Source organism: Trematomus bernacchii, unplaced genomic scaffold (genome assembly GCF_902827165.1).
Source record: "Trematomus bernacchii unplaced genomic scaffold, fTreBer1.1, whole genome shotgun sequence".
NCBI lineage: Eukaryota > Metazoa > Chordata > Actinopteri > Perciformes > Nototheniidae > Trematomus > Trematomus bernacchii.
The window spans coordinates 2,215,836-2,235,244 of NW_022987710.1; the positions used below are offsets into that span (position 1 = coordinate 2,215,836).

At 39.7% G+C, this 19,409-nt stretch overlaps 1 protein-coding gene across 1 annotated transcript in view; it reads left to right on the forward strand.

Moving 5' to 3' along the window:
• Positions 1-19,409, forward strand: part of lrrk1 (leucine-rich repeat kinase 1) — a 125,227-nt gene that overhangs the window by 29,388 nt on the left and 76,430 nt on the right. Inside the window, exon 3 of the mRNA XM_034140950.1 lies at positions 18,552-18,742. Coding sequence (XP_033996841.1) covers positions 18,552-18,742 — 191 coding nt within the window. The remainder of the gene's footprint in view (positions 1-18,551; positions 18,743-19,409) is intronic.

The following is a 19,409-nucleotide window of genomic DNA, read 5'->3' on the forward strand; positions in this document are numbered from 1 at the left end:
TACAGTTTGGAGAACCAGCAGAAAGCTAAGCAATGCACTGCTGTGGACATATTTAAGCCACCAAAAAAACAAAAACAATATTAATCTTAGTGTATGCTATATTAAAGAATATTTTCAAAGCTCTACCTTGCTGTCAGACTGAAGCAGCAGTTAGTTTTTTTGTGTTATTGTGTGACTTTGGTGAATCAGAACTAAACAAAGTCACACAATAACAAACCAATAGAGGCAGTGGTATACCAGCAACTCCCATGTTCTGCAAGGTTGCAAGGTACAGTTTTTGTTATTGTTGTCTGGGGGCTTTGAAAATGGCAGCTTCAGTTCCCCATCAGAAACATCCGACAGCAAGGTAAAGCTGTGACAATATTATAAATATAGCGTATACGTAAACTGACATACAATTTTAGGTGGCTAAAATACTTTTCGCTGCTGCACCCATCCACAGCTTTACATACGTACCCGTGCCCGTACTCCTGCCTGTTCCTCCAAAGACATGTAAGTAATACATTGACTATGGATAAGTATCCATAAGCATCCAAACTAGCCCTTTACGAGCTTACAGTAACAAAAAACATTGTGCAACATAAATGTCTCTAATTAGACAGAAAAGAGAGAAAGAAGTGGCAGAAAGAACAGAAAAAAGTAGAGTGAACGTTTTTACTTACCACACACAACAATGGTGGGAGTCAACTGAACTTGGTCCATCTGTACTTCCCCTGCCAGGCATGTGTCCTCCACATAACAGAACATCGTGTCTTCCTTCTCATCAAAGTAGGACAGCAGAAGCAGCACCATGTCTTTGACGTCTTCAGAACAACCACTTAGCTCTCCTCTCATCACTTTAAACTTGGTTACAGCCTGTAGAAACATTTTGCTCTTGTACACAGCAACAGTATTCATGTAGTTCAGGAGTCGTTTCCCCTTCAGATCCAAATTCCGTGTGAAAGTTTCTTGAAGCCCACTTCCTGTGAGTTCCTTGAAGTGGACTACTATGCCAAGGTCGTAGAACCAAAACGGCCACTCTTGCAGGAGGGATTTTATATTTTTTCCCTGGTTGACTTGTTTACGCTGCGTGTAGAACGTTGACTTCATTAGAAGTTTGACCTCCTCTGGATTTGCATCAGTTTGCTTAGACATCACCCTCAGTATTTCCTTTTTCTCCTGCTGGCTCTCTTTGGTCTCTCCAAGGGGCAGGAATTTTAAATCCCATTTAATGCACCCATAAGTGTCCTGAATTGCTGCTCTCTGTTCTGGAGAGACTTCATCTGTGTCTGACTCATCAGTGCGATTCTTTCGTTTTCTTATTTTTGGGGTCATGGATCGCTTCACATTCTCTATCCTATTTTGCAATTGCTTGACCAGAGAGTGATACCCTTGCCCGATCACGTCTCCCTCTATTATGTCTTGAAGAGACGTAGGTTAATTTGTCACTATCTTTTTTGCCACTTCAATAGTGTGTCTTTTACTACTGAAGTACTTTTTTGCTTAATTTCACACACCAGAATCCGTACCATCTCTCTTCTCATTCGTGGACTAGGTCGTTTTCCTCTCTCCAGTCTCCTCTGGGAACTTATCCCACGGTATCACAAAGCTATCCATCCAGTATATCAGGGCTTTTGCAGATGTTGGATCACAAAATACACAGCTGAATCATTTTTGAATTAAAATAATGAGCAGTTCTCCGAACTCCATGGACTCGTCATTTTTGGACACAAGGAAAAGCCCTTTTTTATATGATGTACCTTTATACTGTATGTCTGTGGAAACACTAGTATTGTTTTCTGATAAGCCAAACTCTCTCACTGCATGTTTGATTGAATCACTGTAAAGACTGGAGTTAAAAGTACAACTGTCTTTGACTTGCAGAAGTTGACTGCATCCTGGCCCAGCTGAAAGATATGCCTGAAACATCTGATGTCTTTCGGATAAAGTTAGGCAGATGCTTTTAAAGTTTTTCAAATGCCTGGCACATCTCTTGAAGTAGCTGTGTTTACTTTCAAAACGCATTGTCCATACTCTAATTAAGGGGCCAAATTTCAAGATGAGTGCCGGATAGTGTCTCATGAAATGGTGCTTTGGTTTTAGTGGACTCTCAGGAAAAAAACACTTCCTTGTTTCCAAATATTCTTGGATTGTAATGTCAAGACAACGTGACAACGAAATATTTTGTGCACAAATCAGATCAACAATATCTTTAAGCTGGAGAGTCAACTGCCACACATCATCTTCTGGATTTTGCACTTTGTCACCAATTAATACAGGCAGCAATCTTAACAAACTCCAGTTCTGAATGGCTTGACCTGAGAGCTTGGATACGTCAGAGTTGACAGCACAGGGCTTAGTGAGAGCATCAGATCCTTTGTACTTGAACTGTTTTATGCGCCGGTTCAAAAGTGAATATGTAAACCATTTCTTTTTCTTAATAAAATACTTTTAAGTACAGTGCAACATCATAGGATAAGACACCCTCAAATATGTCATGGCCTAAACAAGGTGGGAGACCTGGCTTGCAAACATGAAAAGATGTCAGAGCATTGAAGACAGAGTTTACCTTTATGCCTTTGATGTGTTGACTGTCTTCAACTTGTAGATCACTAACAGCAGAATCGTAACCTTCAGGTGTGCGCTGTGGACCACATACATTTGGATCATCACTCTTAAACTCACTTTGTGTGATTTCACAGTACCTGCAAAAGTACTGAGAACGACTAAAGTTTTCAGTGAACCCACCAATACCGTGTGAACCCAAGTTATCACCCGCAATGCAGTACAGAGCCCCTTTGACCATGTCTCCACCTGTTGTAACTATTCCATTTTCCTCCAAATCTTTTAAATCCACTAACATCTCTGAGAACACCTTAGCAATTCCAAATTGTTTTAGGTCATTCTCTCTACACAATAAAACCAGGGACATGTGATCAGTATTGGAGCGCACATGAGCAGGTAGATTTTCCACAGAAAGATAGACTGCAACAACTTTGTGTTTTTTCCTAGCAGAGCCAAGGGGGTTGACCATTTCAAAAGCATCCTGGTACAGAATTAGCTTCAGGCATCCTGGATTTTCAATGAAGAACTGGTTGGACTTAAAGTTGTGTCCATCACTTATGTCACCAAAAACATCTGAGTCTGTTTCACATGACTGCTGTGACATTGAATTCTTCCAAAATGTTGATTCTAATAAGCCACTTACTGTTTGTTTCACAGGTATGTAGTAAGCAAACCTTTGTGTCATATTTTCATAATTTCCTAATGTTACTTTTTTAGGCCCTATGTATTTGAACATCTTTTTGAATGTCTGAGCTCTTGAATATGTTGTTCTCAGTGGTCCCTGGTGACAGACTGAGGTTGCGGTCGAATAGTCCATTTAGCTTAGGAACCTTCCTAACGGAGTGAAATGACCCGGAAGTCCCTCAGTGGCAGCCATGATAAGTGCCGTTCGAATTCTCTAAATTAAAAGGAAAGGAGGTTTCAAACTTCCTTTATAACCTCCTTTAGCTTAGGAACCACTGGACCTCCCTAACCGAAAGGAGAGGAGAAAATGCTGCCCCACAATGCCTTGCGGCCGCGGCATTTGCCGTCACACAACAGTCGGCCGTTCACGGAAACAATCGATTATGAACGAGAAATTATATCATGAAAGTTACGGTTCAAAACGTAGCCTATGTGGTAAGTTGCCAAAGTGCTTTGTTTTGAACGTTCATCAGTATTATAATCAAAAAGAGAAATATGAACGTTAGTTTTTACTGAAATGATCAAATAAAGTCAACATTTCACAGTCTTTACTGAGCTGTGTGGGGTTTGTTCAACTTTTAAAAAGATGTTTGAATGGTGATATACTTAAGCAATAGCTCACGACAGGCCGTGGTATATGCTCATTATATCACAGCTAAGGGGCGTGGTTCGGCCCGACGCGAAGCGGAGGGTCGACAACCCCCTTAGCTGTGATATAATGAGCATATATCACGGCCTGAAGTGAGCTATTGCTTTTATAAAACGGTTACCAAGTGTGGCAATATGAAAGAAAAATACACACTCTAATTTAAATAGTTTTTATTAGTAAATAATGATGTTCAAAATAAAATAGTCCCTCTGTTGCCTTCTGCACGAAACATAGTGCGAGGTGGTTGCTATGCAACAACACTAACAACAGCTAGCGAACATATTAGACAGAGAGCGTTGATCCATTATTTAGCTATTTATTTACATTAATTTGTATGTTGCCGTTTATTGTGCACCCACTGAAAAACTGTCCAGCATCAGTAGCATGGCTTACGTGGTTACTTGTATAGGCTGAGGTTGTTCTAGGCTGTTGCTTGGCGTGGCGAGAATATTGTTCCACTTTCTCCGGTCCCCGAGATTCGGCTTCCAGTAGCTCTGGAGAGAGCTTTCACACCTGTGGCCACTAACGGTCATAATTTCTCTGCTTTGTTTCAAGACCCGCATCAGAAAGCTTTTGAATGGTGGTACCTTTCCAGTTGGTCTACCTGCTCTTCACGTAGCTCTACATGTCGTCGTTTAGGTGCTTTTTGTTCTGGAGATAGGCACTCCTCAATCCACTCCTCCATAGTAAGAGGAGGTCGAAGTTAATCTTAAATGTTTTTGCGGACCTTTTTGATTACAGATTTGAAAACATTGTTGCTTGCTTTAAAAGTAGCACAATTCATTATGTCAAACCTTGGAAAGTATCTAGATATCCCTGTCCTAATGCCAAAGGAACTGCACACTGAATATGTTTTTGCTGTTTGATGTCTATGTCTGGACCGTTGCGTAAAAAGGAGGGTTTCTGCCCCGTTACTTCTCCGCTGCTTTCTTGTTCCAGTTTGAAAAGCAAACTGCAGGCAGTTTGCTTTTCAGCCCAACTGTATACTGTTTATCTCAGACGCGGAGGGATACTGAGTTGTTGTGAAAAGTAACTTACAATTCTACCCGTGGTATACGCTCAGTATACCACGGCTAAGAACCAATCAGATTGCTTGATTTTACTTGTCCGTTTTATAAACAGTGATAGATGTTAAGGACTAACGTTTATAATAAATACATTTGTATTGCTTTTAAGATCTTTTCATACAATCATACGTATTGGGATCATTTGTATTAATGTGGACCGGAGGGAGAGGGTGACGAGCATAAGTTTCACTTTCCTTTTTTATTTCAATTCCAACTTTGGTCATGAAGAATATGTTTCTCTGTTGTCCCCGTTCATAAAGCATAAAACAACAGCATCAGAGCACGGTGCAGAGTCTCTAGATGAGTTTACAGTAGTCCCTCGTTCTTATTAAACATCCATGTTGTAGTCCGCTGTATAGAAAACTGTAGTTTCCATAGTTTCCCCACAGCAGCAGGCGCACATTTATGACCTCCGCTGGCACATCATAAACACGTCGGATAGTGAAAGTGCAGTCGGATTCTCTAAAGTACCGCAGTCTCTTCTCCTAAATCCTTTTGAATTCTCCTATCCACTATCCCTTAACCCCATGACGTTTCACTCCGAGGTCAAGGAATAGACGATAGGGTTAGAACTTAGGAGCTGTTTTTTTGGAGTATTCGACCGCAACCCGAGAACAGATCGGAATCCTTCACACAATCACAGATTTTAGCAATAGCATCATCAGTTAGAGACATGTCATCTTTTAAAAGTGAACGTAGTTTACTTAAAATGTAATCCTATCCCAACTCATGCACATTTTGCATCTCTTCGACAATGGTCTGTATTGTTGAAGCTGGAAGAAGGAGCTGCCCTTGCAATTTTAAGTAGAATAATTATAGATTCCTAAGATAGGTCTCATTGAAATTCTGTGGCAAATCAGTGCTTTCATTTGTTGTTGCATCATTTGGGCTCTGGGAAGCATCTTCATGTGCATTGACAGCAGAACACTGAGAAATGGCTTCCCTGTACATGTCACTTATGCTATCAACAGAACATGCTCTGTGTTTTCTGGACATATGAGCAGTAAATGACGATTTCACAGTGAATTTATTTTTACAACGTGTTACTGGACATGCCACAGGTCGCTCCTCCACTATATGATCTTTTAAGTGGGATATAAGTTCTTCCACTGTTTGAAATTGGCGCGCACATAACGAAATTGCACATTTCAAATCTGTAACTCTAGCAGTGGCAGAGGCTGCAGGCACATTGTGAATCCGATAAAAGTGAGCTTTAAAAGCTGCGTAAGTACAAAATGTTCGCTTCCAACACATTTGAAAAAACACTGGGGTTCGTTCCTATGCACTCTACAATGCAGCACATAACCCCTCAAAGTCTGTAGCGTTTTGCTGCAAAAACGGCAGGTAATCATTTTTAGCACGCTAACAAGACTGCCTGTTAAGTTTGAACCCGCTCAGATGTAGCTGCAAAACCCCCGTTTCACAACAGCATGAATTAAACGAAAAGAAAGAGTTCAGCTTTCAGCATGATATAGGGCTGTGCAATTAATCGTATTTTAATCGCAATTACGATTTTGGCCTGCCACAATTACGGAAACAACATAATCGAAAAAAACAATTATTAATTTATTTTTTATTTATCACACTTATATATGTTTAGTAGCTTGTGGAAGTGTGCTCCAAAATATTTGTTGATCTTGTTTATTGGTATTTATTATTTTTACATTATTTATTTAAATGTAAATATTTCATTTATTTTTGTATTGGTTTTTGAGTTGAATTACACGTTCAGGGTAATCAACAGTTAAAAAGATACTGTTCAAATAATTTTTTATTTGTTTTAAAGTTCAATAAATGGAAGTCAATGAATAATCATATTTAATAATCGTGATATCAATTATTGACCAAAATAATCGTGATTATGATTTTTGCCATAATCGCACAGCCCTAGCATGATACTTCACTAACGTTACCAGACTAATTAAATGAACTCCCGGTCAGTAGACGTTATAACTGACTGCAAAATACACTCAATCACAAACAGAAGCTAGTATTTTCTTGACAACACACCGTCTTATAATTCAAGTTTGAAGAAAATAAACGGTTAGCTTACTAGTGCTACAGATCGTGATCCTCCACACTTCATGTGCACACAGCTCCGTGTGCAGGCAGACTTGGCCGCGCACTCGAGCCGTAAAGATCCTTACACACCAAACTGACACCAAAGAACACGTCCCGACGGAACGTCGGCTCACGTCGCCTCACGTCTCCTGCGTCTTGGCCATGTTTCGCACTGGAACACACCGCAAAGACTTCAGCCGACGGCCAAGTTGCACGTACGAACTGCACATGCGTGAGTGGCAATAACTTTCCTTACCAGCAGGCGTCGGTAGTGTGTATTCGCCATTCAAAAGAGGCAACAACCGGAAGACACCGAGAGAAGAAGAACAGACTGCGTGATATAAACAAACAACAAATAGCGTGTGCGTTCCCTTTTCACTCTACAACAAGAAGCTCATGAGGCTTTCCCGAACCTGTGTCGAGAGCTGGAGTTAAATTTATATCTCAGATTTGCCTTCTTAATAGTTTGTTTGGGTCCCTCACTTCCGTTTCGCTTCTCATGCACTGATTCGCTAAGCTGAACAGCCAATCAGAGTGATTTCTTTGGCCTACAGCCTACCGATTCAACATGTCGAATCGGCGGCGGAAGGTGTCGGCACGGCCGAAAAGACACGACGGTGCAGTACACACCAATCTGAGTAGGGCGACACAACGCTTATCGACGGCCCGACATCAATTGACGCCGAAAATCGGCTCGTGTGTAAGGACCTTTAGGCTCGTTTGAGATGAGCGAGACCGACGCAGACCTACGCAATTGCGACCGCCGTCTTGCTTGTGGGTTGCATGATGGTTAGTAATTTTGTCCGACTTGCTCTGAAGGCTCGACTGCATGAGACGTTGAAATATCGCGGGACAAAGACGCTGGCAGCCTTGAGAGCGAGGCGGAGCAGTTTCTCTCCACGAGCTGCAGAAGCGAAATGCTTGATGGGAAACGACTTGCTGGTATATCGAGCTGAGCGCTCATTGGTGGTTTTTACCCCGTGCTGGTGATGAAACTCTCCATTGGTTCCGCAAAAGTTTGTTGTTGTTTTGTGTCAGTTTTACGTCGCCACTTCCATTCACATTTTTCATCATTGTTCCACAATGTTTATCATCATGACATTAATATCTATATATTTTATGCCATACTTGCACTGCTTACCATTTTCATAATTTATATATCTTAGCATATTCATACACACTGTTAATACTGTTCTGCTCATAGGCTACTGTGTATATAGTGTATTCATACCCCTCACTGTGTATTCATCATTCAATTCATTCTATATTTTATTCTGTAGATTGTGTACATCACTTTACTGCTTTATGCACTCCTGGTTAGAAGCTAAACTGCATTTCGTTGTCTCAGTACCTGTAATCTGTGCAATAACAATAAAGTTGAATCTAATCTTGAGCAGGAACAAATGTATTTACTTAGTACATATCTGACATTAACGATTAAACACATTTGTGCATTCTTTATAAATGCAAACAGAGTCAAGCCGACTCCGAGCTGTCCGACTTCGGCGAGCCTTTTGAGACCTCCACCGGCTCCAATCGGCTATTCTCGTCTACTTTCGAGGCGAGCCGCAGCTCATCTCAAACAAGCCTACTAACTTCGCAAAAACTGGCTGCTCCCGCGATAATGAAATAGTCCAATGAAATAACAGAAACAAACTCTACTGCTCAGTAGGCGTGTCTCAATTCAGCGGCCGTATCCTTCGGAGGCTGCGTCCGCAGAGAGAAGGCTGTCCCAATAAAAAATAAAAAGACAAGACTCAAAAAGCAGACTTCAACTTTTCAGCTTTAGGGTCAAATGACCTCTTTACACAGTGCTCTAGGATAGAGAGAGCTGAGATGTTTCTGCAATGTTTATTATGAAACATATTGGTATCATGTTATATGAAAGTACTTTTAAAAGGTTAAATTAAGATGATGTGTAAAAATTGAGAAAATGCCATCAGACCTCAGAAGTAATATACTTCATGTTAACTACAATCACCCTTTATATTAACATAATTGTACTGTATTTGTACATATTCTTATTTGTAAAGTATGAATTTGTAAAATGTAATACGTTTTCTTTCCGTATAAAAAGAAAATCAACCTGACAAATAAACATGATTTTAACACTGTCATGTTGTAATTTTAACTGTATTGTATTGTTTTATGTATTACAGTTTTTCTGTGTTCAAACCACAGTAATCTGTCAATTATACAATGAAATATAATTATTTTTAACATATTCTTAATTTGAATTCGTTTTGTTTGGTTCAGTATTTTACAAAATATTACTGTAAATTAAACACTGCTTCATTGTTTATCTATTTACAGTTTTTTGATGTTGTGATTTTACAGCTTTTCACTGTTAATTTCACTGACTTTTTTTACAGTGTGGGTCAGTGTTGTAGTCAAGTCACCAATTTACGAGTCCAAGTCACTCTCGAGTCACCACTCTTCGAGTCCGAGTCCAAGTCTGAGTCACCTAGGGAGAGTCGTAGTCGAGTCCGAGTCCAAGTCCGAGTCACCCAAGGAGTGTCCGAGTCATCATTACCTGTGTTCGAGTCCGAGTCCAAGTCCGAGTCACCTAAGAAGAGTCCAAGTCAAGTCCGAGTCACAAGTCTTCATGTATTAATCTTCGTGGATATATGTGTTGAAATGTAGCTGCTCCTCTACATTGCTTTTATCATGTCATGTTATACTAATGTGTCTATTGAACTGCTGTGAAACGAGTTTGGCTACAATTCTTGTAATAGGTGCTATACAAATATAAAGCTTATTACTAATATTAATATCATTATTATTATTATTATTATTATTATTGTTATTATTATTATTATTATTATTATTATTATTATTGTAAATGACCTTTAATATGTCTAACTATATTTAAAATGAGTTACCTTTTAGAGAAGTGATTATATTTGTATGCCAATATTTTCCTATGGTAACATTTTCGTTTTGCACTTTTATTTTGATAGTAATAAGATCGGGACTCTTATTTTGAAGGAACTTTTACCGGAAGTCAATGGACAACGGAGCAGTGTAAACACACATGTATAATGACGGATAGATGACTAATAAATTAACATATACTAAATAGTTGCATTCGGTTTTTAGCACCTGGCTGATAAGGGCACAAGCTCTTACGTTGATGACCTTCCTTACGTATTAAATAAGTCCAGTGTAATAATGTATGCTGATGATTCCACAATGTACAGTACAGCATCAACATGCAGTGAGTTAAACAATCTACTTAAAATAGAGATTAAAGCCATAGCAGACTGGGTCAACAATAACAAATTGGTACTCAACATTGCAAAAACAAAAGCAATGGTGTTCGGATCCAGACATATGTTAAGCAGCAATCCTCAATTAAGCCTGACACTGGCTGGTCCAACACATTCTCACTCCCAACTCGGCCTATGTTGACGTTATGTCAGGGTCCCTGTCGTCACTTTCCAACGCAAGGGGGGGCCCTTTAGCGCCGTGTTTCAACTATCAGGGAGTCCCCATTGACTTGCATAGAGCTCCCTGAACGTTGGTAATAGACGAGTTGGGATCGCGGCGAAATGCTCTCCGCAGATCCATTCTCACAGCGTTTATCAACCTTTTTCTAACTCAATATCAAGCCACACTTATTGTGTTTACTTCTTTATTTTAATTGAATAATGTCGGACTTTTGTTGCCGTCAGTTAGGGGGAGAGTAGGGGCTCAGAAAACTGAAATCTGTATTGTTTCATCGTTTTTTCCTTCTAATTTTGTATTATTTTCTAAACCGCACACTGTTATTTACTCAACAATAAGACACAATTATCCTTGTGTTTATTTATTTGTTTGATTGTATAATGTCGGACTTTTGGAGTCCGTCAGGACCGAGGGTCGGAGCAGCTCATTCGAACACAGGAAGCTGTATTTTCAAATTAAGAGTTCATTTTAATATTATGTTTGATAATATTATTTTTATTAACTAGACCACTGGGTCATGTTTAGACCATCTTTTCTGTTGGTGTGGTGTTACAAATATAAAAACAATATATGTGTGGATAACAAAATACATCCATCATAAACTAAACTGGAAACAGCAGTATATTTTATTGTGTTAACACTGTAAACCTGAGTGCTTTAACCGCCTAGTGGTTAAAGCACGTTATTTAATTTTTTTGTTGATACGTTATATTTGATGAAAACATAAAAATATTAAGAGTACATACTTTCATAGGGGGAAAAATGATAGAAATATAGAATAGAAAATATCAATAAGATACTGTAAGTGATCTCTACAATAAAACAGTTTAGTGCCGGATGTCCAAAGATATTAATAGGAGGATGTGCAAAACAGACAAACTAATTAAACTTTATTTAAACATTAAAGAATACTTTAGGTTAAGGTCTTCTTTTGAATAAGAATAAAGCTTTGGGGGTATCTACAGATAAATATTAAGCCTGACAAAGTACTTAACGTCTAATATATTGCTTTCCTGCAATGTTAACTATGTTGAAGCACTTATTTTAACTGATATTATACATATGTATTATACTCTTATAAGATGTATGTAGATAGAATAAGAAATGTGCAGAATATGACGGTTTAATGGTGGAGGTACACACATATCGATAGATGTCTTGTAATGCACTGTTGAGGAACCTGCGACCCAAGTTTTTCATCTCCGACCTTGTCAGGTATTGAACATTCAATAAATAAAGAACACAGAATTATTAAATATAAAACACAGAATTTGTGTGATTATACTAAATGATTTACAAATAAACACCACTGCATATTTACAACTGTTACACATGCTGCTGTAACGAAAAAATGTCCAACTTGGGATCAATAAAGTATATCTTATCTTATCTTATCTTAAGATGATTGATGGCTACTGCCATATTTGCAAAATGTGCCTCTGAACCTTGACAAGTGCATGTTTCAGGCTTATCAATGAACAACAGGAGGGGTCACAGACATAAGACCAGCTGTTAAATAAAGCTATTCTGACCTTAGCTGTCATGTGGGTATGCTGCCCATCATGGACACAAGCAATTTTCACCCATTTATTAATTATATGTTTTAAATTTGAGTGTTTCCTATCCCCTAAACCTCCAGGGTACACAGTTTAATACTGGCAACTTCTTATTATGGGAAATATGAAAACGTCTTTTAAAACTACAATTCCCAGTAGAGACGTGCCATAGAACATGTTGCGAAACACACAATAGACAGCATGTGTAGTTCTGGGGACGGGGTGGGGGAGGGGGGTGGTGGAGCCATTCGAATCTAGTTTTGGATAGTCTGCCGTGGTTCCATCCCATTTCAAAGTGCTGTTTGACGCTCGGCGTAACCCTTGGCGCACTGCCACTCAAACATCCAATCACAGAGCTTGAGGACTAATCACGGGGTTTTTCAAGCAAAGCGGAGAGAATGCTTACTTCCGGGTGTAAAATTCTCTAAAGCAACTACTATGAGCTGCTCCGACCCTCGGTCCTGACGGACTCCAAAAGTCTGACATTATACAATCAAACAAATAAATAAACACAAGGATAATTGTGTCTTATTGTTGAGTAAATAGCAGTGTGTGGTTTAGAAAAGAATACAAAATTAGAAGGAAAAAACGATGAAACAATACAGATTTCAGTTTTCTGAGCCCCTACTCTCCCCCTAACTGACGGCAACAAAAGTCCGACATTATTCAATTAAAATAAAGAAGTAAACACAATAAGTGTGGCTTGATAGTGAGTTAGAAAAAGGTTGATAAACGCTGTGAGAATGGATCTGCGGAGAGCATTTCGCCGCGATCCCAACTCGTCTATTACCAACGTTCAGGGAGCTCTATGCAAGTCAATGGGACTCCCTGATAGTTGAAACTCGACGCTAAAGGCCCCCCCCCTTGCGTTGGAAAGTGACGACAGGGACCCTGACATAACGTCAACATAGGCCGAGTTGGGAGTGAGAATGTGTTGGCTGGTCAGCCAGTGGAACAGGTAAACGAGACTAAGTTGCTTGGCATTGTTCTTGATTCTGGTTTACAGTGGACAAAGCAAATAGACAGTAACTAAAATGGGAAGGAGCATAGCTGTGACGAGAAAATGTACAAAGTATGTAACACCAACCACTTTGAAACAAGTCATTCAGTCTCTGGTTTTGTCACATCTTGAGTACTGTCCGGTCATCAGCAGCAAAAACACATATACAGAAATTACAAATAGCTCAAAACAAGGCTGCCAGACTAGCTCTCCACTGTTCGAAGCACACTCATATTGGAGTTATGCATAGAAACCTATCATGGCTTCTGGTTGAGAAACGTCTGCAATCTCGTGTTATCACTTTTATAATAAATGTCCAATTTAGCAAAAGACCACTGTATTTTTATGATCAAATAGTTTACACAAGAGACGAGCATGACCATAGGACTAGACAAGCTACATCAGGCCATCTCCTGGCACCTAAACCCAGGACCAATCTTCTGAAATCTTCTGTGACTTATAGAGCTATAAAGGAATGGAACTCATTGCCAAACTACCTTGCTGAAATAGAGTCCAGAGCCTCTTTCAAGAAGAGATTGAAGGGCCATCTACTAATGACCATGTACCCTTGTGAGCTGTGAACCCTAATTTAATTTGATCTCATGCTTTGTACTGGTGGGTGCACTCATCCTTGGCTGAGATTGATATTGAAAGTGGATGAGATTGTTGATGATGTTGGAAATTGTTGATGATATTGGTGATGTTGTTAATGATGTCAGGAGTTATGTCTTGAATGTTTTTGTATTATTGTTGTATTATTTTTGTATTATTGTTGTATTGTTTTAAGTGTCGGACCCCAGGAAGAGTAGCTTTTGTCAAGAGCATAAGCTAATGGGGATCCTTAATAAACATAAACGTTGGTAATGATTGTATAAAAGCAAGGGTGTGCAATAAACAGATACCATCAGTTAGAGAGTCTGACCATCATTCAGCCGGGACGCTACAATTATTATAGTGAATGTTTAAATTCTATCAATAAAGATTAAGCCCCAGAAAGCACATGGCTACTTAGCATGCAAAATGACGTCATTCTGCATGTTAAGTAGCCATGTGCTTTCGTGTTATCGGCTGAATCTTTATTTATTGATTAGATCACATTACTCTGATGATAGTGTGCAAGACAGCCTATACATGTATGTCTCAACTCGATCCTTAGAGTAATGTGTTACGGAGCCTTCTCTTCTCTTCAATCTTTTTTCCACATAACCAGCATTTTGCGCTGCTCTTTTCCAATGTGGAAGCAGAATGTGTGAAAGCATACAGCACGATGCGGGGTGTGTCTCTAGACATCTTTAGACTGGAATAGCGGGGCCCAGTACGTGAACTCGCCTCACAGGTGCACACGCAGGGATAGAGGACATCAGACTCCAGAGAAAACTTGCTCGAGTTCGAGTCCAAGTGGGAGCGTCAATGTACGAGTCCGAGTCATCGTGGGGGGAAAAATTCCCGAGTCCGAGTCCAAGTCATCATACGCGAGAATTCACGAGTCCGATTCATCGTGCGCGAGAATTCACGAGTCCAAGTTCGAGTCGCGTCAATCAGTGCGCGAGTCCGAGACGAGTCCCGAAAATCGGCACTCGAGTCCGACTCAAGTCCGAGTCCGGGACTCGAGTACTCCATCTCTGGTGTGGGTAAACTTACAAAATCGGAAAGGGATCAAATACTTATTTCCTCCATTGTATATATATATATATATATATATATATATATTTTGTATTTGATGATCATCAAGTCCCTCTCAAGTGTCCTGTGTGAAATCCAGGTTTGAAGGAGATGTTTGCATGTTAGCTTTCCCAGGCAGGTGGTGTCAGGTTTTGGGAGTAATGATGGTGGATGGGAGGTGTATGTGTGCCTAATGGTTTCACTCCCTCATGTTTTTATCTAAACAGCCCAGTCTAACTCTCTCCTTCTCAATTATTCATAGGAAAGCCACTATGCTCAAACAGAGGTCTTGCTGGTACAAAGAAAAAACATCCTGACTGACTGAAGCCCAGATTCACCAGCACCGTGGAATTGTTTTTATTTTGATAGTTAAGTAGCAGGCAAAGATTTTATTGTATTTACTGGGATATGTATCTACAGTATATACAGCAGGATGTGCAAAAAAAATTCGACAGTATTTCTTCACACCTTCTACAGCTGAATCATGAATACATTGCTGTGGTCTGACTCTGAATCCATATACATTGACATCCCATCCCAAAAATACATGATGTCTCCTACAGACATCAATCAAAGGCAATGTGTGCCTCACCTCGCCCGCTTTCTGATTATCCTTTAGCTGACTTTGATACAACCAAAGCATTCTGAACAAATGCACGCCCTCCACCTGATTGCTTGGAATAAAGCTTTAGGATTTTGTTTTTGTATTTTGTGTTGGGGTTCTCACCGTCTAGAGTTACACAAACAGAAGTAATGCATAAAACTGGTTATTTAAAAATGATTTCCCTTAAAAAGGCACTTGGTGTAAATACTACATTTAAAGTACAATTTATTTAAGTGATTTTTAAGGGGTTACTTTAAATAGAAAAGGCTAAAGGGCCATGGCAATGAGCATCAAGGCGCAACATTTCTGCTTGATCTCCTCAAATGCTTGTTGCCGAATTCTGGGGAGAGGGGTGTAGGAGTGTTGAGGTGTATCTTTGGGTGTGTGGAAAGGTCAATTTCTCGTTATGCAGGTCCTGTGTAGAGCAGATATTATGTTGACCGGCTAAATTGGCAATCTGGTCAATTGAAACTGACCTACATCAGCATGCTGTTCCATCCCTGATAAGTAATATGATTAATACACTGTTATGTTTGTTACAAACAGACCAAGAGAGACACTATTTTCTGACAGGTTGTGCCCAATTTACTGCTGGGCCAAGGCCAGAAAAAAATCCACCAGCTGAGGTTCCAAGAAAACCAAAAAACGACCAATGTGGCAACGTTTTGGATTTGAACTTGCACCACACCAGACAGTGATGCAGCCAGGCCTGCAGTTCTAATGATGCTGGCTCTCATCTGCTCTACCCCCTGCCCTCCCTCGTCCCCTGGCAGCTAAAGTACACACTGGGGAACATAACGTAAAACTTTAAGATAATGGTTACTGCCGTTATCTGTCTTTTCTTTGTGTACAATGAGAACAATTATGATGTTCATACACCGCTCTGGCTCTTTAGATGAGAAACAAAGAGGCTTGGACATTTCACCTCTAATTATGTGTTGGTTTGTTTCTATGTGTATATCTGTTGTGTAGTACCATGAAAACAGATACTGTATCTCTCTGGCATAGAAATAAAAGAAAATTCTACTGCAAAACACTATGGATGGAGGGCTATGAAAGTATAAAGAGAGAGGCAGGGGGAGAAACGGGAAATAAAAAAAATGTATGCCCTTTTCCTGAATTTCCTGGTTTTATGCATGCATTGCTCATAAAACGTGGTCTGTTCTTCATCTTATTCACAATTATAGACAAACACAATGTGCTTAAGCTAATAACACACAAACATGTATAATCTTTCATGTCTTTATTGAACACACCCATTAAACATTTGCATTGCTAATGGAAAAGCAAGTGAACTTAAGCCATTTCTTTTGGGATAAGGTCTTGGCTCACTCTAAACAGATTCACTTTGTACTAAGCCATTGTGTATTACATTTACGTCGATATTTCGGGTCATTGTCCTGCTGCACCACCCAACGTTGGCTGAGCTTCAGCTGGCGGATAGCCTCTCTGACATTATCTGTAGGATGTCATGGTAAACATTGAAGTTATTATTTCCCTTGGTCGCATGCAGTCCAGGCCCCGAGTCAGCAAAGCAGCCCCATATCAGGATGCCCTCCCCCCCCCACCACCGAACATCGCCTTTGGGATGATGTTTTCATGTTTGTATGTATGTTTCTGTTTCCGTTTTCATAGCAGAAACGTTTAATTAGACTACAAAACATTTTCCCAGTAGTGTAGAGTGTTGAAGTGCTCTTTGGCAAACTTAAATGGTGTTATTTTTTAGAGCGGGGGCTTCCTCTGTGGTGTCCTGCTATGGACCCCTTCAAGCCTTCAACTGTACCTCTGGGGTTCTCTTTAACCTCATTGATTATTCTGCGTTTTGCTTTTGGATATATCTTTGGTAGGCGGCCACTTCTAGAAAGAGTGATAAAAAGAGAGGGATTGATGTATATCTTAACTTATGAAGATGACTTTGTAAACCTTTCCAGCTTTATGAACCTGCCTGGTCGACCGCAGGATGCGTTCTAAAAATAGTGTGTCATCACTTAATAAATAAATAACTTTTGTCTTACATGAGTAAAGAAAATAAAAATGTTTGTTACTGTGGACTTTAGAGTCATTCAGAGGGAAGGAGTCTCCTTGCTGCGGGGGGCTGCGGCATGCTGCAGGATTTCCGCCCCGTGTAGCGAGTGTTTTCAGGACTTCTGATCCCTTTGCTGGGAGAAATGTTTCAAAACTTGTGAACTCTGTTTGAAGTTTTTCTGCTGATTCAGTCTCTGTGTATCAGCAGTCTCTGCAGTGAACAAAAGGAACAAGTCTGTCCGACGTAAACACTCAGACACTCACCTTTAAATCGTGCTGTTCATATTTAACTGTTGGTCCCAATCGCAGCAGCGTGACATTGTCCTCCACTTTCACTGCAGTGGGAAAATACTCTCTAGTCTGCTCCGTGTCTATTTATTTTCTTCTCAGAGAGTACCAGAATGCATAGTTTACATGTTAATATTTAAATAAATCTTCTTCCCATCCCATCCCATTTCAAAACAAAGTGACGCCTATTGGAAACAGTAATACGTAAAAATATTGTTATTATATGTAGCCTATTATTTGCATAATATGTATTATTCAAAGGAAAACTGCTGATGTATATTCTTCAGATAAATTATATCAAACTAGTAGCCCTCCGTATTCCTCGTTATCCTTCAGGTAGCTCTCAGTGTCAAAAAGGTTGGTGACCCCTGCTAGTGACTTAACAATAGATGTTGAAACTGCTAGAAGTGAGTCTTAATATTATTATTTTTCACTGACAATAAGTGTAAATGTCAAGTTTAAATGCATTTGTATTAAGGGTGAGTTAAACAAGTGATTTTCTTTCAAGGAGCAGTTGCAACAATATCTCATTATTCATTGTACTCTAAACATCTATTTTATACATGAATCCATAAGAAATGAAAGCATTTAACACAAAGCCTCAATACTTCAGAACAGTCTCAGTTACCATCTTAAGCTAAAGAGAGAGCTAGAAACATAATATATGCTCATCAACGGTCCAATAGTTTAGCATTATCCTTTAATAAACAATATCTGTGTGAGATCTGAGTTCAGTGTCAAGTGCTGATTTCACAGTGTGCAATGTTTCATTCAGCTTCAGCCTCTCTCATACTATGAGAGTATTCTTTAATAAGGTGACCTAGTTCTCGACATATGCAGCTAACAGTGTGATACAATTTGTTCAACCTGCAGCATGCTAAAGCCTTCGTTTGATCCCATTCCTGCTCACAAATACTCTTTCTAACTCCCATTACGGCACTGTGTCTGTCCTCTGCTCCATCAGGCCCTGGGGAGGAAATGGGAGCCAAGGCATCGTTGGTGGAAGGTCCGGGTCCTGGGTCTGCTATGGTAACTTCTCCCACTCTGGACAACATCCGGGCAGCCTATGAAGAAGGAGAGAATGAGGCTGCCAGGGAGCTGATCCAACAGGCCTGCTGTGTAGAGTGCAGCGCAGCGGTGCCTCACATCGATGGGGTGAGCACACGTAACATTTAAGATTTAAAGATGTTACTGTTACTATTGAGGGAGGCCACAGAGAGACCTCCATCACTCCACTCAATCAGAGTTCATTTATATAGCCCAATATCACACATTGACATTTGTCTCAATGTAGGTGGGAGTAAGTCCTACATGTGCAAGTCATGAGCAAGTCTCAAGTCTTGACCTACAAGTATCAAGCAAGTCCCAAGTCACTGTGATGAGAGTCAAGCAAGTCAAGTCAAGTCATTGCTCAGGTCAAGCAAGTCAAGTCAAGTCATACGAAATTCTGATGAATAAGCCCAGTTTCCGCATTTAAATCAGTTAAAAGACAGTGGTTATGAAAATGGATTCAACCCACACTATGATCTTCATTACATACACAGTTAATCATTTGAAATGTAATTTAGACCGATGACAATCATATTAGATTCATATTAACCCTAGAACTGCAGACAATATAGCTAGGACTCAGTCAAAAAGTCTGTTCAAAAAGGCAGAATTCCAGGTAAGAAAATCATATATGGCATTTGCCATTACACATATTTAATTTAAATGTCTGTTAACACTAGAACCGCCAACAGCATCAGCACCTACATAGATATCATTTTCAAATCATTTAATTTGTTCCTCTTCATCATTTCCTTATAAACTAAGTAGGACG